The 16,899-nt window shown below is 59.6% G+C and overlaps 2 protein-coding genes across 9 annotated transcripts in view; both read left to right on the forward strand.

Moving 5' to 3' along the window:
- Window positions 1-7,548, forward strand: part of DTX2 (deltex E3 ubiquitin ligase 2) — a 36,153-nt gene extending 28,605 nt beyond the window's left edge. For 6 of the 7 annotated variants that reach the window (XM_058569043.1, XM_058569042.1, XM_058569046.1 and 3 more), the window contains 5 exons: window positions 1,055-1,128; window positions 2,579-2,737; window positions 3,423-3,584; window positions 4,812-4,901; window positions 6,233-7,548. In XM_058569043.1, coding sequence (XP_058425026.1) covers window positions 1,055-1,128; window positions 2,579-2,737; window positions 3,423-3,584; window positions 4,812-4,901; window positions 6,233-6,460 — 713 coding nt within the window. In that variant the 3' untranslated portion in view covers window positions 6,461-7,548. The other variant, XM_058569048.1, reaches the window with a different exon arrangement.
- Window positions 7,549-7,642: 94 nt separating this feature from the next.
- On the forward strand, window positions 7,643-15,414 carry UPK3B (uroplakin 3B). Of its 2 annotated transcripts, XM_058569049.1 has the most exons (6): window positions 7,643-9,447; window positions 9,606-9,755; window positions 10,009-10,243; window positions 11,429-11,508; window positions 12,340-12,469; window positions 12,889-15,414. In XM_058569049.1, the coding sequence occupies exons 1-6, from the start codon at window positions 8,883-8,885 to the stop codon at window positions 13,046-13,048; spliced, it is 1,320 nt and encodes a 439-aa protein (XP_058425032.1). In that variant the 5' UTR covers window positions 7,643-8,882; the 3' UTR covers window positions 13,049-15,414. The 2 variants fall into 2 exon arrangements, with proteins under 2 accessions (XP_058425032.1, XP_058425034.1); XM_058569051.1 differs by lacking the exon at window positions 9,606-9,755.
- The last annotated feature ends 1,485 nt before the right edge of the window (window positions 15,415-16,899 follow it).

Genomic DNA, 16,899 nt, shown 5'->3' on the forward strand with positions numbered 1-16,899 from the left:
CAGCCTCTCTGCTCCCCTCACAATTGTCACCTGCCTTCTCTGGTCTGGAGGGAGCTCAGCTGTTGAGCCTTTAGATCTACTTGTAAGTCTTTTCAGCCACAGGCTGATGGCCATGAGCTTGGGTTCACACCAGAGCCCTTGGTCTCGGAGGCTGAGACCAGGAGCTCCCCAGTGACCTTGAGGTGGGTTGAGGAGCCTGCCAGGGTTGCTTTTTCAGACTGTGCTGATCTTGCTGGCTCCTCTTTTCTGCTCCCGCACGGGCTTGGCTGCTCTTCTCTGATTCTGCCGCTGCCTGGAGAGCCCTCCGGGCTATGCCGATTCTCTCTTGCTAGCTGGGGGAATTTCTTGTCCTTGGGGTGTCCCATTGGTGCAGGGTGTCCCCTCCCAGCTTCATGCACGTGTGTGCACAGAGGATGGGAAGTTTCTAGAGGAGTGGGGTGGGTAAGGCGCCCTTCCTGCTGCATCTCAGGAGCTTCGCGGAGCCGATCGGCTTAGGAACCGAGTGGGTGTGTCACTGAGGCCCCGCAGTCCAGGGACAGGCGTGAAAAGTCTGTGGTTTATCGTGATAGTGTGGCCAGTGTCTGCGGTCGGCGTGCACACAGATGCTTGCACGAGATAGGCACCCGCTACACACTTGACTTATAAAACTTACTTTTCTTACTGAGACTTTCACACAAGAATAGTTTGCCTTAGAAGCTGCTGTTTGAGTCTTCCACGCATCCTCGGAGGAGCCTGGGTCCAGTGTCCTGACCTGATGTGCACAGGGGTGTGGCTCTTGAGGGCCGTGACCAGCTGATGGCTCTGCCCCTCTTCCACCTTCTCCAGGGCTCCTGGGGCGGGGCCGCCAGCAGGACAGGGCTTGGCCAGGCAGAGCTCTGGAGTGTTCTGCACCTGGCACCAGGTCTCTCCTCTCTTGCACGCTAACCTTCCTGTCTTAGGCCCTCTAACATCCCTCCTGGCAGCTTGGATCTCTCCCTTGTCCTCCTTCCTCTCTGGTTTCAACATCTCCAGTTAGTATTCCTTAGGACACTGCTTATGTTCTTCTCTCTTCTAGGAGGGACTACAAAGCCAGAGCCAGAGCAGGTGATAAGAAACTACACTGAAGAGCTGAAAACAGCCCCAGATGAGGTGGGTGTCACGGGAGCCATGCTGCTCTTGGTTTTGTTTGGAAACAAGGGGCAGCTCCAGATGAAGGACACCAGCCTGTTCTCTGCTGGAAGGGTCCTTCCCAAGGGGCTTATGGGTACCAGGTGCCATGCTCCAGGCACTTGGGTTAACTTCCCAGCCTTCTGGGGGTAGGCAGACCTTAACAGGAAGAGGATGACTCGGCCTCTGAGACCTGGATTCCTATCTTAGCTTTGCCACAAATGAGCTGTGATCCTGAGCAAAGCTCTTCTCTCACCCAGGCCTTTGTGTAGCCCCTTCCCTGTGCCATCCTGGGGGCCAGGGGTCCTAAAGACAAGGAATGGGAGACCCTGCCCCCCCTCCCTGAGGGCTGACACTGGTGTGGAAGCCAAGTAGCCTTGTGCAGATAGTGGTCCTGCCCTCTGGCTATTGGAAGAGCTGGTCAGCGTTTCTATAATTAACAGGGCCTGCCAGACCCGACGGTCACAGCCTCAGTATGACCCGAAACTCTCTCTCCTGAGCCACGTTTTTGGGGCTACAGTGCCAGTTTTCTCCAGTTTGAATGGAGGGTCCTGGAGAATCTGGAGGGGGTTGGTGGGGTGAGTTAAAGGTCAGTGGTGCCAGACAGAGCCAAGGACTGTCTTCACCTGCTCCTTCTCCTGCAAGTCAAGCACATGCGACATGTCTGGTTGATAAAGGTTTGGACAGAAACCTGAAGGTCATCCTTGTATCTCCCTATCTCCCACCCTCCCCCCAGCCCTCTCTGAGCTCCCACTTCACAGCATCACTCTCTTTTTCTCTTTATCCTCAAGCGGCACAGCTGGGCTGCTTTTTGCCCCCAGCCTCCTCCCCTCCCAGCTGCCATCTACACAGTCATGATCATGATGGAACCCCCTGCTTAAAAGCCCTCAGTGGGGCCGTGACATGTAAGATAAAGCTCCAACTCCTGAGCATGGCGATCAGAACCTTCCAGGATCTGGTCCTCTCCCACCTCATCTCCTATCACCTCTGCACCCCTAGCCCCCTGCAGGTGCCACCAGCTCTCCCAAACTGTATGCTGGTTCGTGCTCCAGAACACTCTCCCCTCTACCTGGAATGCCCGTTCTCGTGTTTGTCCATGTGACAAGTTCCCTCTTCCCTGGTAAAGCCCACCTTTGAGGACCTCTCCTGTTCTCTCCTCCGTATCTGGCACTGCCCCTCTTGGCCCATGCTTCTGTTATTGTGCTGGCCCCATGCTCTGTGCTGCCTATCGTCCCCTCCACTGCAGTGAGCCCTCTGAGGACGCAGCTCCCCGTGATTCACTGTGTCCCCAGCCCCTGGAACAAATGACTGTTGAATTGACTTTGACTGTAATTCTAGCATTTCATCAGATGAAGGCCTTTTCCTACAGGTCTCACCTCTTTGGGGGCAGTGGGCCGATGGTGAGCACGCCCCATGTTTGGTCTCCCTCCAGGACTGCATCATCTGTATGGAGAAGCTCTCCGTGGTGTCTGGGTACAGCGATGTGACTGACGGCAAGACCATTGGGCCCGTGGCTGTGGGCCGCCTCGCCAAGTGCAGCCATGCCTTCCACCTGCTCTGCCTGCTGGCCATGTACTGCAACGGGAACAAGGTGCCACACGGTGGGCCCGGGTGGGGGTCGGGTGACCTGCCCATAGTCCCGTCCTGGCCACGCTGCATCTGAGCAGGTGACTGTAGCTGTCCTGTGAAGGACCCAGGGCGTGCTCGGTGGCGGCCCTGAGACAGCAGCAGCCCTTGCCCTGCAGCGGGGTGGGGGTTGGCAGGTGGGAGGCTGGGGGTGGCAGGTGACACCTGGCTGCTGTTCCTTCAGTGGGGTTTAGCTGGAATGGACAGAGAACTGAGCATGAACATGGCAGACCTTTGCGCCTGGCATGGGCTCTCTCCACAGTATCCCTGTGCCATCTGTACCAGCCAGGGGGCCAGCACCAACAGGCGATCAGTTGCAGTGTTTTGTTCAATTTTAAACATGATTAGACTGTGAAGTCTTTTGCTCATCAGCCTAAATGTCCTGTCACCAGTCTCATGAGACCTCGCCCCTTTAATGAGAATTGTAGAATGAGTTTCTCATGCAAAAGTCACCTTTCCAAGAAGTCAGTTGGAATAGAGTTTCTGTGCAAGGAGGCTGCCTGGGAGTGGGGTGGTCTGCCTGGAAGTGTCTGTGACAGAGGCCGACCCCTTCCCTGCAGGCCTCTGTCCTGTCTAGACAGCAGGGTAGCTGTGCCCAGGGGCTCTCCCAGGGCTGCCAGCTCAGTCTGTGGCGGTCTGCCTTGTCTCAGGATGGAAGTTTGCAGTGTCCTTCCTGCAAAACCATCTACGGAGAGAAAACTGGGACCCAGCCCCGCGGGAAGATGGAGGTGTTCAAGTTCCAGGTGTCCCTCCCTGGCCATGAGGACTGCGGGACAATACTCATCGTTTACAACATTCCTCATGGCATTCAGGTAAGGCACAGGGGGAGCCTCCTTGGACCTTTCCAGAATCAGTCACTTAGGCGCTCTTCTTCCTGCCTTACTCCCTCCCAGCAGTCTGCCCCCCGGTCGCTGTGAGAATGCCTATGCTGCCACGCTGAAGCTTCCAGGAGCCAGGAGGCGCTAGTGCTGGGGTTAGAGCAAGCTCTTAGGGCCATGGAAGCGAAAAAGTGGCCCTCAGCCCTTTCCTGGGCTCAGGAGGGTTCTCTGGAGGTAGAGACATCTTAGCTGGACTTGTATTGGGCAGAAGGCCAAGCGTGTAAGCAGGAAGAACACTTGTATTGAGGGGCTGGATAACTGGGGAGCCCACGGGCGGGACCTCTCCTAGGGGCAGAGCGTGGGGTTGAGAGGTGCCAGCAGTGAGGCCTGACTGTTCTCCAGAGACCAGCTCAGTGCCCAGATCCAGGCCTGCGTTGGGAGTGGCAGGACCAGGTCTGGATGTCAGGAACAAGACAGGAACCCAAGCAGAAGGCCCGAAGGTCCCGGTGGAGACCCAGACAGGAGCCCTGGCCCCTGAGACCTCCTGCCTTGGGCAAGTTGGGAAGATACAGGGCAGTGGGGACCACGAGCCGATGGGGCCCGTCTGTCACAGATGGGGTAGAGAGGATGCCCCTTTGTTTTGTTTAATCACATGCTTTTCCCTGGTTTCCCTCCACTTCTTCTCCATGGCTCAAAGTGCCATTTGAAAACATTCCAGACAGTGTTAGAGCCACAGAGCAGGAGGGGAAGTTAGAGTTGTGCGTGGGTGTGTTGCTGTGTGGCAGAGGGCGGGAGCAAGGCTGTCTGTTGTCCCAGCTGCCCACCTTCCACTGTCTCAGGGCCCCACTCCAGCCACTTCCAGAGCGAGGAGTCGAGGGGCCTGTGTGCCAGCGTGTGTGTGCCATGAAGGAGGGCCCTGCTGTCCAGTCCAGAGAGCCCAGTGCCATCAGGAAGAGGAACATTAGCAGGAGTGTCTGATGCCTGGTGGAGCGAGCAGCACGGGTTCAGGGAGGGGGGGGTCATAGGTGGGAGGCCACCATGGTCACGTTGAGTCTTTGAGCTGTGGGATTTGAGACTGCGATTTATTTGGTCACTTGAGCACAGGAACCACCCCGGCCAGGAAGACGACGGGGTGAGCCTGGGCTTCCGGGTCCTGTGCCCTCTGCCGTGGTGGGCTCTTCCCGGACACTCGCATGCCCTGTGTCTGTGTTCCTCTTGCAGGGCCCTGAACACCCCAACCCCGGAAAGCCATTCACCGCCAGAGGGTTTCCCCGCCAGTGTTACCTTCCGGACAACGCCCAGGGCCGCAAGGTAAAGGCCTGGCCACTGCCCCCGGGGAGGCCCCTGGCCAGCAGGTCTGTGCCCCAGCTGCTTTTGAGCGGGGCGGGCTGGGCAGGCCAGCGTGGCGGCCACACTGGCTCTGTCTGCACTCACCTCCTTGCTGCAAGGGAGGAGGGGGCGAGACCTGGGGGCTGGCTGGGGCGTCGGCCACTCCTCCCCAGGGACCCGCTGTGGGTTAGGCATCCTCAGGGTACAGGGAGAGATGACCCGGACTTCACAGGCGCTGGAGTAGGAGGCGGGCTGTCTTCCAGCAGCCTGTTGGGCCAGGTGACATGCTCTTCAGTCAGGCTGGTGTACCGCTACAGGGAGGGACTGGGGCCGCTTTAGGCTGGGTGACGGGACCGCCTGCAGAGCCACCTCTGCACTGAGACCTGAGTTGGAATTTTCTAGCTCTGAGAAGGCCGGGGAAGAGCATTCTAGGCAGAGGGAACAATTAGTGTCGCTTTGAGTTGAGAACAGCTGGGAGGATGTGAAGAGCCTGAGGGAGGACCGAAGCCCTAGGGGTGGGGGGTGAAGGTGGTGAGGGGTGGTGAACATGCCTGTGGCACCCTCCAAGCTAGCCGCAGGAGTTGGGTTGTTCTAAGCACGTGTGAAGCTATAGGAAGTGTCAGCAGAGGCGTAAGAACTGCTGGTTTTAGGTTTGAAGAACCTCTCTCTGGCTGTGCGAGAGGGTGGACTCTAGGTCCAAGTGTGGAAGGCAGCAGGAGTGAGAGAGAGCAGGAGGCCTGGATTCCAGAGGAGGGAGAGAAGGGAGCTTATCCAAGATGCACTTGGAAGTACTGAAGGATCTGGATGCCTCCGGGCGGCTGTGTGGAGGGCAGCCCGTCCGACGGGAGGGCTGGGCGTGGGGTGGGGCGGGGCCTCCAGTGTGAGGTCCTGGGCGTCGGGTTGGCAGTCAGAGTTCCAGGGGGTCAGGGTTGGAGCTGGTGACTGGGGACCCACACTGATGGGATTTCACACTCCAAGACTGTGGATGAGATCAGTTAGGAGGGAGTGGAATGGACCAGAGAGAAGAGGAGAGAGCCCCTGCCCCCCACCCTCAGGGCCCTGCCAGTGGGTAATGGTTGAATGGACTGAGGGCCTAGCGCCCAGCGGTGTGCCTGACCCACAGCTGGCACTTGGTGGACGGTTGCTGCTGCTGTCCTTGTCCTCGTTGCTGGGGCACATTAAACCAGTGAAGCGGGGCAGTGGATGCTCCCACCCTGTGGCCTCGCCACCCCTGCGCCAGGGTGCAAGATAGAAGGCACAGGCCAGCACTTGTTCACCAGGCCCTCCCTTCTTCCCTCCCCCTCTGCGGGCAGGTCCTGGAGCTGCTGAAGGTGGCCTGGAAGAGGCGACTTATCTTCACAGTAGGGACATCCAGCACCACGGGCGAGACTGACACAGTGGTGTGGAACGAGATCCACCACAAGACAGAGATGGACCGCAACGTCACAGGCCACGGCTACCCCGACCCCAACTACCTGCAGAATGTGCTGGCTGAGCTGGCCGCCCAGGGGGTGACCGAGGACTGTCTGGAGCATCAGTGACCTGCTAGCCTGGCTGGCCCCATCCCAGACCCACCACGCCTGCCTCTGGCAGCCAGCTGCCCCGTCCCCACTGCTGGCTGGGCTGCTCCTGGGATGGGCAGGTGGGAAGGCGCCTTTTCTCAGGCTTAAACGTTGCTGGGGGCACAGGCGTGCTCCCCCAGAAGCCAGGGCTTCTCCTGCCTGCCTTTCCCCCTTGCTCCTCCCCTCCAGGCCCAGGTCTGCGTGGGAATTGGGCAAGCCTGGGGAGTTGCACTCATGGGGGCTTAAGATGCAGCTACCTCAGTGCACAGAGCCCTCTGTCCTCGGCGGGCTGCTTCAGGCCCGCAGTGCCGGGGGCCTGGCGTGCGGTGAGGAGAGATGGACCTATTCCCAGCCAGGGGCAGGTGTGGGTTCTGGGTCAGCTTCTCATACCTCACATGTTCTGTTTGCAATAAATGCCGTATAGCCAAAGTCAGCAGGCCCTAGTGTTCGTCAGTGGAGAGGCTGCGTGTGTGGCTGTGTGCACGCATGTGCTTGCGTGTTCTGACATGTGAAGGCCAGCACACACGTCCTGCTGCATCAGAGCAGGCAGGGACCTCATGGGCTGCCCATTCAACCCCATTTTCTAAATGAAGACACTGAGGCTGCGGCGAGGGCCAGAGAGCCCGTGGCCTGACCTGTGTTGCTTCCCCCGGCCCCTACTCCACTTCTCCTTGCAGTGTTTGGTCCAGCAGCTCAGAGCCCCTATCCCGTTTGCTTCCCCAGGCTTCTGGTTGACACGCTGCTCACGTGCAGTGGTTGCTGCTGTCTGCACTCTACAGATCAGGGCACTGAGGTTGAAGGGTGCAGCCACGGGCCCAAGCTTCCCAGCTAGTGATCGAGCCAGGGCTGGTCTGACGCCATCCTGAAAGTTCTAGTTCTCGGCCCTCCTAGAAGGAGGGTCAGATCCTCCCAGACTTCTTGTCTGCCAGGGGAGCGTGGTGGTGGCCTGGGGCTGGAGGGACACACGGGGCTCCATTAGGAGTAGCCCCCTGTCTCTGCAAGAGAAAAATTAAATGCTATTTACAATGTGTTGGTATAAAGATGAATACATTATATATTAGAGCATATTTTTTTTTGCCTAAAAGTTTGGTGTTTTTCCTTCTGATTTTAAAATAAAACATTTTCGTTGGCCCCTAAAAGGATTGTGGGCCCTGGGCACCAAGCCCACTGTGCCTCATGGAGGAGTTGGTCTTGGGGAGACCTGGCTGGACCCCAAACCTGTTGGGTTCCACAGTGAGGCTCGCTTTACTGATTCAGAGCACGGGAGTCGGGTGGGCATCTGAGTGCTGCCATCCCATCTGCTCCCACTGGGAGAGTATCGTGCGAGTCAGAGTTGGGGGGAGTGTCTGCAGATCACCCACCTGACAAGGGTCTGGTCTCCAGAATAGATAAGAACCCTTACAGCTCAACAATGAGAAGACAAATGCCCAGTTTAAAAAATGAGCAAAGGACTTGACATTTCTCCAAAGAAGGTAGAGAGATGGCTGAGAAGCACATGAAGGATGGTCAGTCTTTAGGGAAACAGGTCAAAACCACAGTGATGCCACTTCATACCCATTAGGCTAGCTATTGCCAAAAATGGGAAATGGCAAATGTTGGTGAGGATGTAGAGAAATTGGAGCCCTCATCCACTACTGGTGTGAATGCAAAACAGCCACTTTGGAGAACAGTTGGGCAGTTCCTCAAAAAGGAGTTACCGTTTGACTCGGCAGTTCCACCCCTAGGTATATATGCAAGAACTGAAAACATGTCCACACAAAAGCTTGTACATAAATGTTCCTAGTGACATTATTCATAGTAGCCAAAAAGTGGGAACAACCCAAAATATCCATGAGCTGATGAACAGATAAAATGTGATCCCTCCATACAATGGAATATTATTCAGCCATAAAAAAGGAATGAAGTACTGACACATGCTACAACTTGGATGAACCCTGAAAACATGCTAAGTGAAAGAAACCAGACAGAAAAATCCACATACTGTGTGATTCTGTTGATACAAAATGTCCAGACTAGGCAAATCCATAGAGGCCAACAGTAGATTAGCGGTTGCTGGGGGGTGGCGGGGATGGGGAGTGACTTTTCACGGGTATGGAGTTTCCCTTCGGGGTGATGAAATGGCCTGAACTTCGTGGTGGTGATTGCACAACCTTGTGAATAGACTAAAAACCACTGGGCTGTACACTTTAAAAGGATGGATTATATGGTATGTAAATTATATCTTAATAAAAAATAGAACCAAGGGAGTAATGTAAGTAGGGGGGCTTGTCAGCTGTCGAGGGCTTTCTCTGACTCCAGGCTCTTCCTTTGGACAAGGGAACCGAGGAGCGAGGGATGATGTGGCCTTGTGGTGGGAGGGCGGCAGGGCCAAGGGGCTACGACGGGGCTGTCACCGGAAAGGATGGAGCCGCCCTGCTCTTGCTCTGGCTCCCTGGTTGGGGATGGAAGGCCAGAGGGAGGCTCCTGGCACCTGGGGTGCAGGAATTTCAGGCACGTGGCCCTGGGCCCACGTTTCCAGAGATTGGCGTCCTCCCCAGGGCTGGGAGGCTGCATGGAGCCTGAATTCAGACATGGGACTTGGGGGGTGGCCTGGCTGGCATTTAGGGGTGCAGTGGCCTCTCCCTCAGCCCTGGTGGTGGGAGCTGGCACGGGCTGCCCGGCACTAGAACCCTGCCCAGCTCCCTCCCGTGGTGGGCTGGGCTGGTGGGGGGGGTGGGGGGTTCATTTAGGTTTTCAGGTCTTTCCAGCTCTTGGCCAGCCAGGCAGCCTGACTAACCAGCTCCTCCAGGCCCGAGGTGTTGGGGGAGGGGCACAGCAGGAGGCAGCCAGATCAGCCCCAGGCTGTGGATGTGGAAGAAGGCTCTGCGGTCAGGCAGCCATCATGGGGCTCCTCCAGAGGCAGCCTCACCTGCAGCTGCTGCTCCTCGTGGTGACACTGGTGTGGCCTCAGCCCTGCATGAGCCTGGGTGAGTGGGGGTCCTGGGACGAATGCACTTGGCCAGGGACTGGGGCACCTGCTGGAGTGACTGGACCCCAGGAGGCCACCCCCTCCGACTGGAAGAGGCAGCCAGCCCCCAAGGGTGAGGGGCCCCCGGGACCCTCACGCGTCTCTCCATGGCCGCAGAGCTGGTCCCCTACACGCCACGGATAACAGCCTGGGACCTGGAAGGGAAGGTCACGGCCACCACGTTCTCCTTGGAGCAGCCGCGCTGTGTCCTGGACCGGCATGCCCGTGGTGCCGACACCCTCTGGCTGGTGGTGGCATTTAGCAATGGTGTGTGCTGGTGCAGGTCTGGGGCCCGGGGTGAGAGTGGGGCCGAGGAGAGCTGCAGGCTCCTGGGAGCACCTCACCATCAATGAGGGTGGATTGGGGTTGGGCTTTACTCCAGGGGCCTCTGGGAGGGTGACAAAATGACCTGATTTGTGTCTGGAGGGGGCTTCCTGAGGCCTGGGAGGCCTGGGGTGGAGGCCTTGGACACAGCGGGGGCTATGCCCTGCTGCCACATGTCTGTCCCTCCCTCCTGCAGCCTCCAGGGACTTCCAGAACCCGCAGACACTGGCGGAGATCCCAGCCTCCGCACAGCTGCTGACTGATGGCCACTATATGACACTGCCCCTGGCCCTGGACCAGCTGCCCTGCGAGGACCCTGTGGGTGGCAGCAGCGCCCCCGTGCTGCGGGTGGGCAATGACCCCGGCTGCCTTGCTGACCTCCACCAGCCGCCATACTGCAATGCCCCCCTCCCCAGCCCTGGACCTTACAGGTGGGTCACCCTGCCCGGACCTGGGACAGGGGCTGTGCTGGGAGGGGAGGAGTTTTGGAGACCAAGGCTGCCTTTCCTAGCCTCTCCCCAGGCCCCTGTCCTGGCTCCACCCCTACACAAGCCTCAGTGTCTTCCTCTGCGGGGTCGGGCAGCAGTGCTCATCCCAGGGCGGGGGTAGGCAGAATGCGGCCTTTCCAGGGGTCCCATGAGGAGGAGGTAGACACCACAGAGCTGGTGGAGATGGAGTCGGGTCTGCAGACCCAGTCAGGGGGTATGAGGTGGGGAAGCAGAAGAGAAACTACCACCCACTTTCATAGATGAAGAAACTGAGGCAACAGAGCGCCAAGTGGCTTGTCAAGGTCAAGGGAGGAGCCAGGGTGGGAGATCAGGTGTCCAGACCAGAGCTGCCCTGGCCACAGGACGAGGCCAGGGTCCTCAGGGAGACCAAGTCCAGCTGGGAGGACCGGCCGGCGGTGCAGGGAAGGCTGGGCGTGGTGTGGGCTGGACCAGCGCCTCCATCTGCCGCCTCCCTCTGCCTTTTTTAAAACACCCAGCCCTGCCAGGTCCACCTGCCCCGCCCCATGGCCACCCCCTGGCTCTGCCTCCAGTTTCACCTCCTGCCCCACCCCAGCCACCAGAGCCCCTTCCCTCAGGGCCAGGCTGCCTGGGTCCCTCGGTGCTCAGAAACCTGCCAGAGCCCCCCACCTCCATGCAAAGATACAACCCTTGGTGCCCTCTGTGTTCAGCTCGCCCCCTCCCTGTGATCCTGGGCTCTGCGTACGCCCTGACCACATCCCTCCCCTCCCCGGGCCTTGGCCCGGGGTGCCTGCCCCTGTTGGGGGACCTTCCATGGCCCCAATTCTCCTCTGGGAGGCCTGGGGGCCCCAGTCCCGCTGAGCCACGCTGAGGCACCCTGTATGTGACATTCAGTAACTGAGGCCCCTAAACCAGATGAGGTGTCTGGAAATGGACGGCTCAGATGGATTGGGGCTGCAGGCAGAGGTCACCGTGGCCAGAGAGGTCAGAGCAGGGCCAGGCCATGGCTGGTTCTGGTGTGCCCCAGCCTCCCTTATCCAGGGGAAAGACCCACAGCCTGGCCCAGGAGAGCTGCCTGGGGCCCGGCCTTGGTGGGCGCACTGCCTGGGCCAGTGAGGCCCTGAGCCTTACCCCTCCTCCTCTCCCCAGGGTGAAGTTCCTTCTGATGGACACCAGGGGCTCGCCCCAAGCCGAGACCAGGTGGTCTGAGCCCATTGCCCTCCACCAAGGTAGTGTGCTGTGGGGGGGGTGCTCTGGCTCCAGTCTGCCCCATGTGGGCTCGTCACCCTCAGCAAAATGGTCCTGCTCAGCCCTCCCCTCGCCCTGCTGCTATGGGATGGGGACCTGGAGGCGGTGTCCGAGTCAGGCCCACCCCCAAAACAGGACCCAGTGCTGGAGGGTGGGCCTCTGGTCAGCCCCATCAGCAGAGGCACTGGCTCTGTCCATCTCTAAATGTTTGCCAACCCTTGGGTGCCCAGGCCCCAGCCCAGTGGTGGGCAGAAGCAGCCTTCCCCTCCCACTGGGAGCCAACCCCATGGCCAGCTTGGCCAGAAGGGCCAGGGCATGAAAGAGGCTGGGGTCAGAGTCAGGGCTGTGGGTTCTGGGAGGCTTCCCTTAGCAGGACCCAAAGGGCCAGGGATTCAGCAGGCTAAGGACACTGCATGTGGGGACACCAGGGTGTTGGGTGTGGGGGACGCCTAAGAGACAGGCCGTAGAGGCTGGGGGTGGTGGTGGGGGCCCTTGTCGTCTAAAGGCCTTGAAGGCCCGGCTCCAGAGAGCAGGGCAGCCACATGGTCAGTCTGCCACCACCCTGCCTGCCACAGGTGGGGCAGTGGGCAGCCCATTGGTGGGAACAGCCTAGAAGGTGAGGCCAGGGTGGAGGCTGGAGCTGTGGATGGTCCAGGCCGTCGAAACACAGATACCCGGCTGAGATGAACAGATGGGTGGGGTCCGGAGGCTGTCTGGAGATGTGAGCAGTCAGGCCTCGGATGTGAGCATGGTGGGGGAGGTGACTACCCTGGGGTTGAGGGGCAGCCTCTGAGCAGCCACTGTGTGTGCAGGGAAGTCCCCAGGCTCCATCGACACGTGGCCAGGGCGGCGGAGTGGTGACATGATCGTCATCACCTCGATCCTCTCTTCTCTGGCCGGCCTCCTGCTCCTGGCCTTCCTGGCAGCCTCCACTGTGCGCTTGTGAGTGGTGACACCCTGTGGGCCCCTGTCCCATCCGGAGCCCCTCCCCTCTCACTGGCCCCGGAGCCTGGAACCCTCCATGAACGCTGGGGTTTGAGTTGGCCAGTGACTCTTCCAGGGAACTGCCGCCCTTAGGATCTCTCACCGGGGAGGTCAGAGAGGTGGTTCAGAGATGGGGCCACCTCAGTGTGTCCTCGGCTGGGGCCTTCCTCCTCCTGGGCTTTGTTTTCTTTCCAATGGGCCCTCTGTCGTGTCACTGAACTGACACCACGGTAGTCAGGGCGCCATCTGGAGGAGGCGGGCCTCCAGCTGGTTCTAGCAGGGAGGGAAGGGCAATCAGAGGCTGCAGGAAGAGGGAGCTGGGGGTGGCAGCTGGCTCCAGCCAGCAGGGACACAGCCCTCTTCCTCTCCCCGTTCAGCTCTAGCCTGTGGTGGCCTGAGGAGGCCCCTGAGCAGCTGCGGATCGGCTCCTTCATGGGCAAGCGCTACATGACCCACCACATCCCGCCCAGCGAGGCTGCCACCCTGCCCGTGGGCTGTGAGCCTGGCCTGGACCCCCTCCCCAGCCTCAGCCCCTAGGCTGGCCTATGTGGCTGGAGCTGGGGCAGTGGGGGTGAGGGGGGACAAGTGCACCGAGCTCCTTCCCAGCCCTTGCACCCACGTGCCCCGCCCCCATTGCACACCTCCCTCTTCCTGAAATCCCACCACTAGCAGCCACGCCTTTCCTGTTTCCATACCCTCTCCAGGCTACTGAAGTTGCATTCAGGGGAGTTTGGGGGAGCGGTGTGGTCAGGCTGGGCCTCCAGCCCCCACCTCCATCTCTACCTCTGTTCTGCCTGGCCTCCTGCCGGAGGTAGTGTAGAGAGGCAGCCCTGACTGGAAGCTTCCAGGCCCAGGAGGAGGCCTGCAGGGGCCTTGCTCTGCCCTGTGCAGGGGCTGGGCTGGGCCCATACCGGGTGTATGAGGCCTGAGCTTTCCCCGTCCCTGTGTCCCACGCACCAGCGGCTGGGGCTTTAGAGGCACCTCCATTGTCCCTGGTCCTTTCTGAGGGTGGCACTCACCAGCCAGAAAGTCGACAGTGTAGGGGTCTGCACATTATTACCATCCGGCCACCACTTCCAACCCCCTTGCACACACAGACGGCTCACGCATTTATCCACTCACTCTCACTCCACAAACATTTATTGAACACCTGCTGCATGCCACGCAGTGTTGGACGTGGGGCCTCAGGCAGAGCCAGTCCTGATCTTGGGGAGTTCACTCACTGCTCTGGGCCTCAGATGACCACGGGTCCAGATGTGACCTGTTACTGCTGGGGGGGCTGTCACACCCTCAGATTGTCACATACCATCGGGCTCACACCTTCAGACAATCACCCCAGTGGGCTCTCTGAACCCCCCATCACCGGGGAGGTCCCGCTTCAGACATCCCTCAGCATCCCTCTGGCCGCAGGGCCCGTGATTTCCTGAGTAGCCGCACGGGGGCGATGGTGGACCGCAGGCACACGGCCCTGCGCATGCGCACTCCTCTCCACAGGCTCGCGAGGCTGTTGGCCGGTGGGCTCCTGCTTGGCGACCTGATGTCGCAGAGCCGGGTGTCTGGAGGTCAGGGCTCCTGGTCTCACCGCGGCCATGCCGGAGGGATCCGCACTCACGCTCCCGCTTGAGGGTCTCCTGTGCCGTCCAATCCGCGCAGCCGCCAAGGTTTTCTAGATGGAGAAACCGAGGCTCGGTGACTTGCCCCTGCGCTGTCCACTGCCGCCCATCCCATGTCCCTGGGCCACTCCCGGCACGTCCAGTCTGACCGCGGCTCCCAGCGCGCAGGCCCCCGCGGAGGGCCCGGCGGTGGCCAGCAGGGGTCCCCCCCCTTTGGAGGTGAATAAATGCCGTCTGGCTCTCCCACCCTCTCCGAGTGGTGCCCGCATGGTTTGGGGAGAGGAACATTTGCACGCGGGACCCAGCCTGGCCTCCTCTCTCTAGCCCACCCTGCCAGCGGCCCCGGGGCTGCCCTGAGCTCGTCGCCTTGATTGCTATCCCGGCTTGTACTTTGGGATGTGTGCTGCAGGGTTGGGAAGCCCACTACTAATGTGGATTGAGCAGCCCTCCCTCCCAGGCAGATGCTCCAGAGGAGTCTTTGCTTTCAAAACCCCTGAACCCCTAGTCCCTGAAGGCCTTCCCCCTCCTGCCTGCACCCCCACCAGCCACAGGTGCAGACAGAAGCAGGTTCAAGTGCAAGCAGGAGCCTAGGCCCTGGGGGGCTGGGTGACATCTGGCAGTGGGAGCCAGCCCCGTTGGGCACCGCTTGTGAGATTCTGCAGCTGTGGAGCCCAGGTCCCTCTTGGCCTCTTGGAATTGGAGGAGAGTTAAAAGGGCCCCCTACTCTCACCAACTACCCCCGGTGAGCCTATCTCATACTGTCCTGTCCAGGCTGGCTCCAACACTGGACAGGAAGGCCCTCGAAGCCGGGACGCCCGGCGTGGGGCTTGCCCATGGTGGGTATGGCTCGGAGAAAGAGGCGTCCACTGGCATTTGCTGGGTGAAAACGTGAATGAACCCAATCTGGGCCAAAGTACCGGCCAGGATCCGGAATTGCCCCAGGCTTTTGTGTGTCCCCGGGCCCTCTGGTGGCTTGTCTTAGTGCTGGAATCTGCGCTGCTCCCGGGCGCAGCCCTGGTGACGTCCTGGGCGTGCCCACGGCTGCCTCTCGCTTCTGAACAGCCCTGGAGAGCTCTGAGGAGCTGCTCTCACCCCTTCGGGCCGCCTGGGGCTTGACCATTGGGTCAGGCTCCACACGGACATTGCAACACGCTGGGTGAAGACTGTAGAGTATAGCCCAGGGCCGGGGAGCCCAGAGGAGGCAAGTGACCCCACCTGAGGGTCAAGGCGGCTTCCTAGGGGTCATTTCTGAGCTGAGCCTTAAGGACCAAATGGAAGTTAGTCAAGTGGAGGGGGAAAGAAGGAGGGAGGGAGGGAGGGCGTGACTTGAGGGACCGGGTGTGAACAGTCTTGCCCTGTGTGGCATGGCTGGTGCCCAGGGAGTGGCAGCAGGGACTGGGGGCTGGGAGACCAGGGAGAGGGAGGCTGGACTTCCAGGCAGATGGAACCAGCCATGAACCAGGGCAGCTGGAGAGGGAAGGGAGTTGGAGAGGAAGAGGTGGATTCCAGAAATATTCAGGAGGTGGCCAGAGAAACTGAGGCTTCTTAGATGTGGGAGATGAGTTAGAAGGAGAGGCCATGCCCAGCTTTCTGCTGTGGGGATGGGTGTGAGTGCTAGATGGAGGCCCTTTGTGTGCTGAAAGTGGTCACACCACCCTAGCTTGCTTCAGAGCAGACGCCCAGGTTCTGGGAGTCTGGGGACGTCATCATAGCAGCTGGGAGGCTCCACCAGAACATTAACAAATTGTTAGTGTTTTACAAAAATGGAAGCCGACCGTGTTCAGTGGGAGGCCACCCGTACGCCGGCCCGACTGTGGGTGTTCTGCCCCAGGGCTGTGCTTGGCAAGCATGCCAGGGTGTCAGAATCACAGGGAGAAGGGGTGGCACCGGCCACCACCCAGCACAGACAGCATCACGCTGGGCCTGGGGAGCTGTGCCAGGGCGTTCTGGCCCAGAGTCACGCTCAAGAGTCGTCAGCCGGACCCCAGCCCTGCACAGGCCAGCTTGTGACTACCTGGAGCAGAGCGCATAGTGAGAGCCACCTTGTGGAGAATCTTTTACTAAAGGGCGTTTAAAATTTCCTCCAGGGCTGTATTTGGGGAAGTGCCTCTGAATCCATTGGCCTGTAACAAAATGGCTCAGTGGTTAAAAACAAGTTCATTCTTAAAAAGGAAAAAACAGCAATGATTATGGGGATGACTCGAAGATGAGTCATCAGGCGAGAAATCAAAGGAATCGGGAAGACAGCAGGTGGAAAGCAGGCAAGGCAGCTGGGCACCCCCCAGCCTCACCGTCTGGGTTCACTTTATTCCTCTGCACCTTTGAACTGTCCGTTTCCCTCTACCATCTGGCAACCCCCAGGCCAGCCGCCTGGGTCTCTCGCTGGGATGTCAGCAACTGCCCCCTCGCTGGTCTCCCCACACCAGAGTTCCTGACCCCCATTCTCCTCCCAGCGTCCACAGGGACCAGATTATAAACCTGATGGTGTCACACCCTTGTTCACAACTCTCAGCAAATTCCTGCTGCAAGAACGGAATCCGCTTCATGATCTCAGTCGTGAGGCCCCCTGAGTCATCCCTTGCTCCCTGGATTCCAGCCACACAGGCCCCAGGGCCTTTGCAGTTGCTGTTCCCTTGATGTAGAACACTCTTCCACTTCGCTCCCCTGCCTCTGGATCATTCCTCAGCTCCAGTGTCACTTCTTCAGGGAGGCCCTTCCTGACCCCTCAGCTCTCCTAGAACCCTGTTGTTTTCCTTCTCAGCACATTTTTCATTT

Source organism: Diceros bicornis, chromosome 26 (assembly GCF_020826845.1).
Source record: "Diceros bicornis minor isolate mBicDic1 chromosome 26, mDicBic1.mat.cur, whole genome shotgun sequence".
In the NCBI taxonomy this organism is placed as follows: domain Eukaryota; kingdom Metazoa; phylum Chordata; class Mammalia; order Perissodactyla; family Rhinocerotidae; genus Diceros; species Diceros bicornis.

What these genes read in the sequence shown, in the direction of transcription:
- UPK3B (XM_058569049.1), top strand. Translation starts at nt 8,883, where the DNA reads ATGGAGCCGCCCTGCTCTTGCTCTGGCTCCCTGGTTGGGGATGGAAGG. An exon ending in TCAGCCCTGCATGAGCCTGG is followed by an intron (nt 9,448 to 9,605) that starts GTGAGTGGGGGT and finishes CCATGGCCGCAG; the next exon opens with AGCTGGTCCCCTACACGCCA. An exon ending in GCAGCCTCCACTGTGCGCTT is followed by an intron (nt 12,470 to 12,888) that starts GTGAGTGGTGAC and finishes CTCCCCGTTCAG; the next exon opens with CTCTAGCCTGTGGTGGCCTG.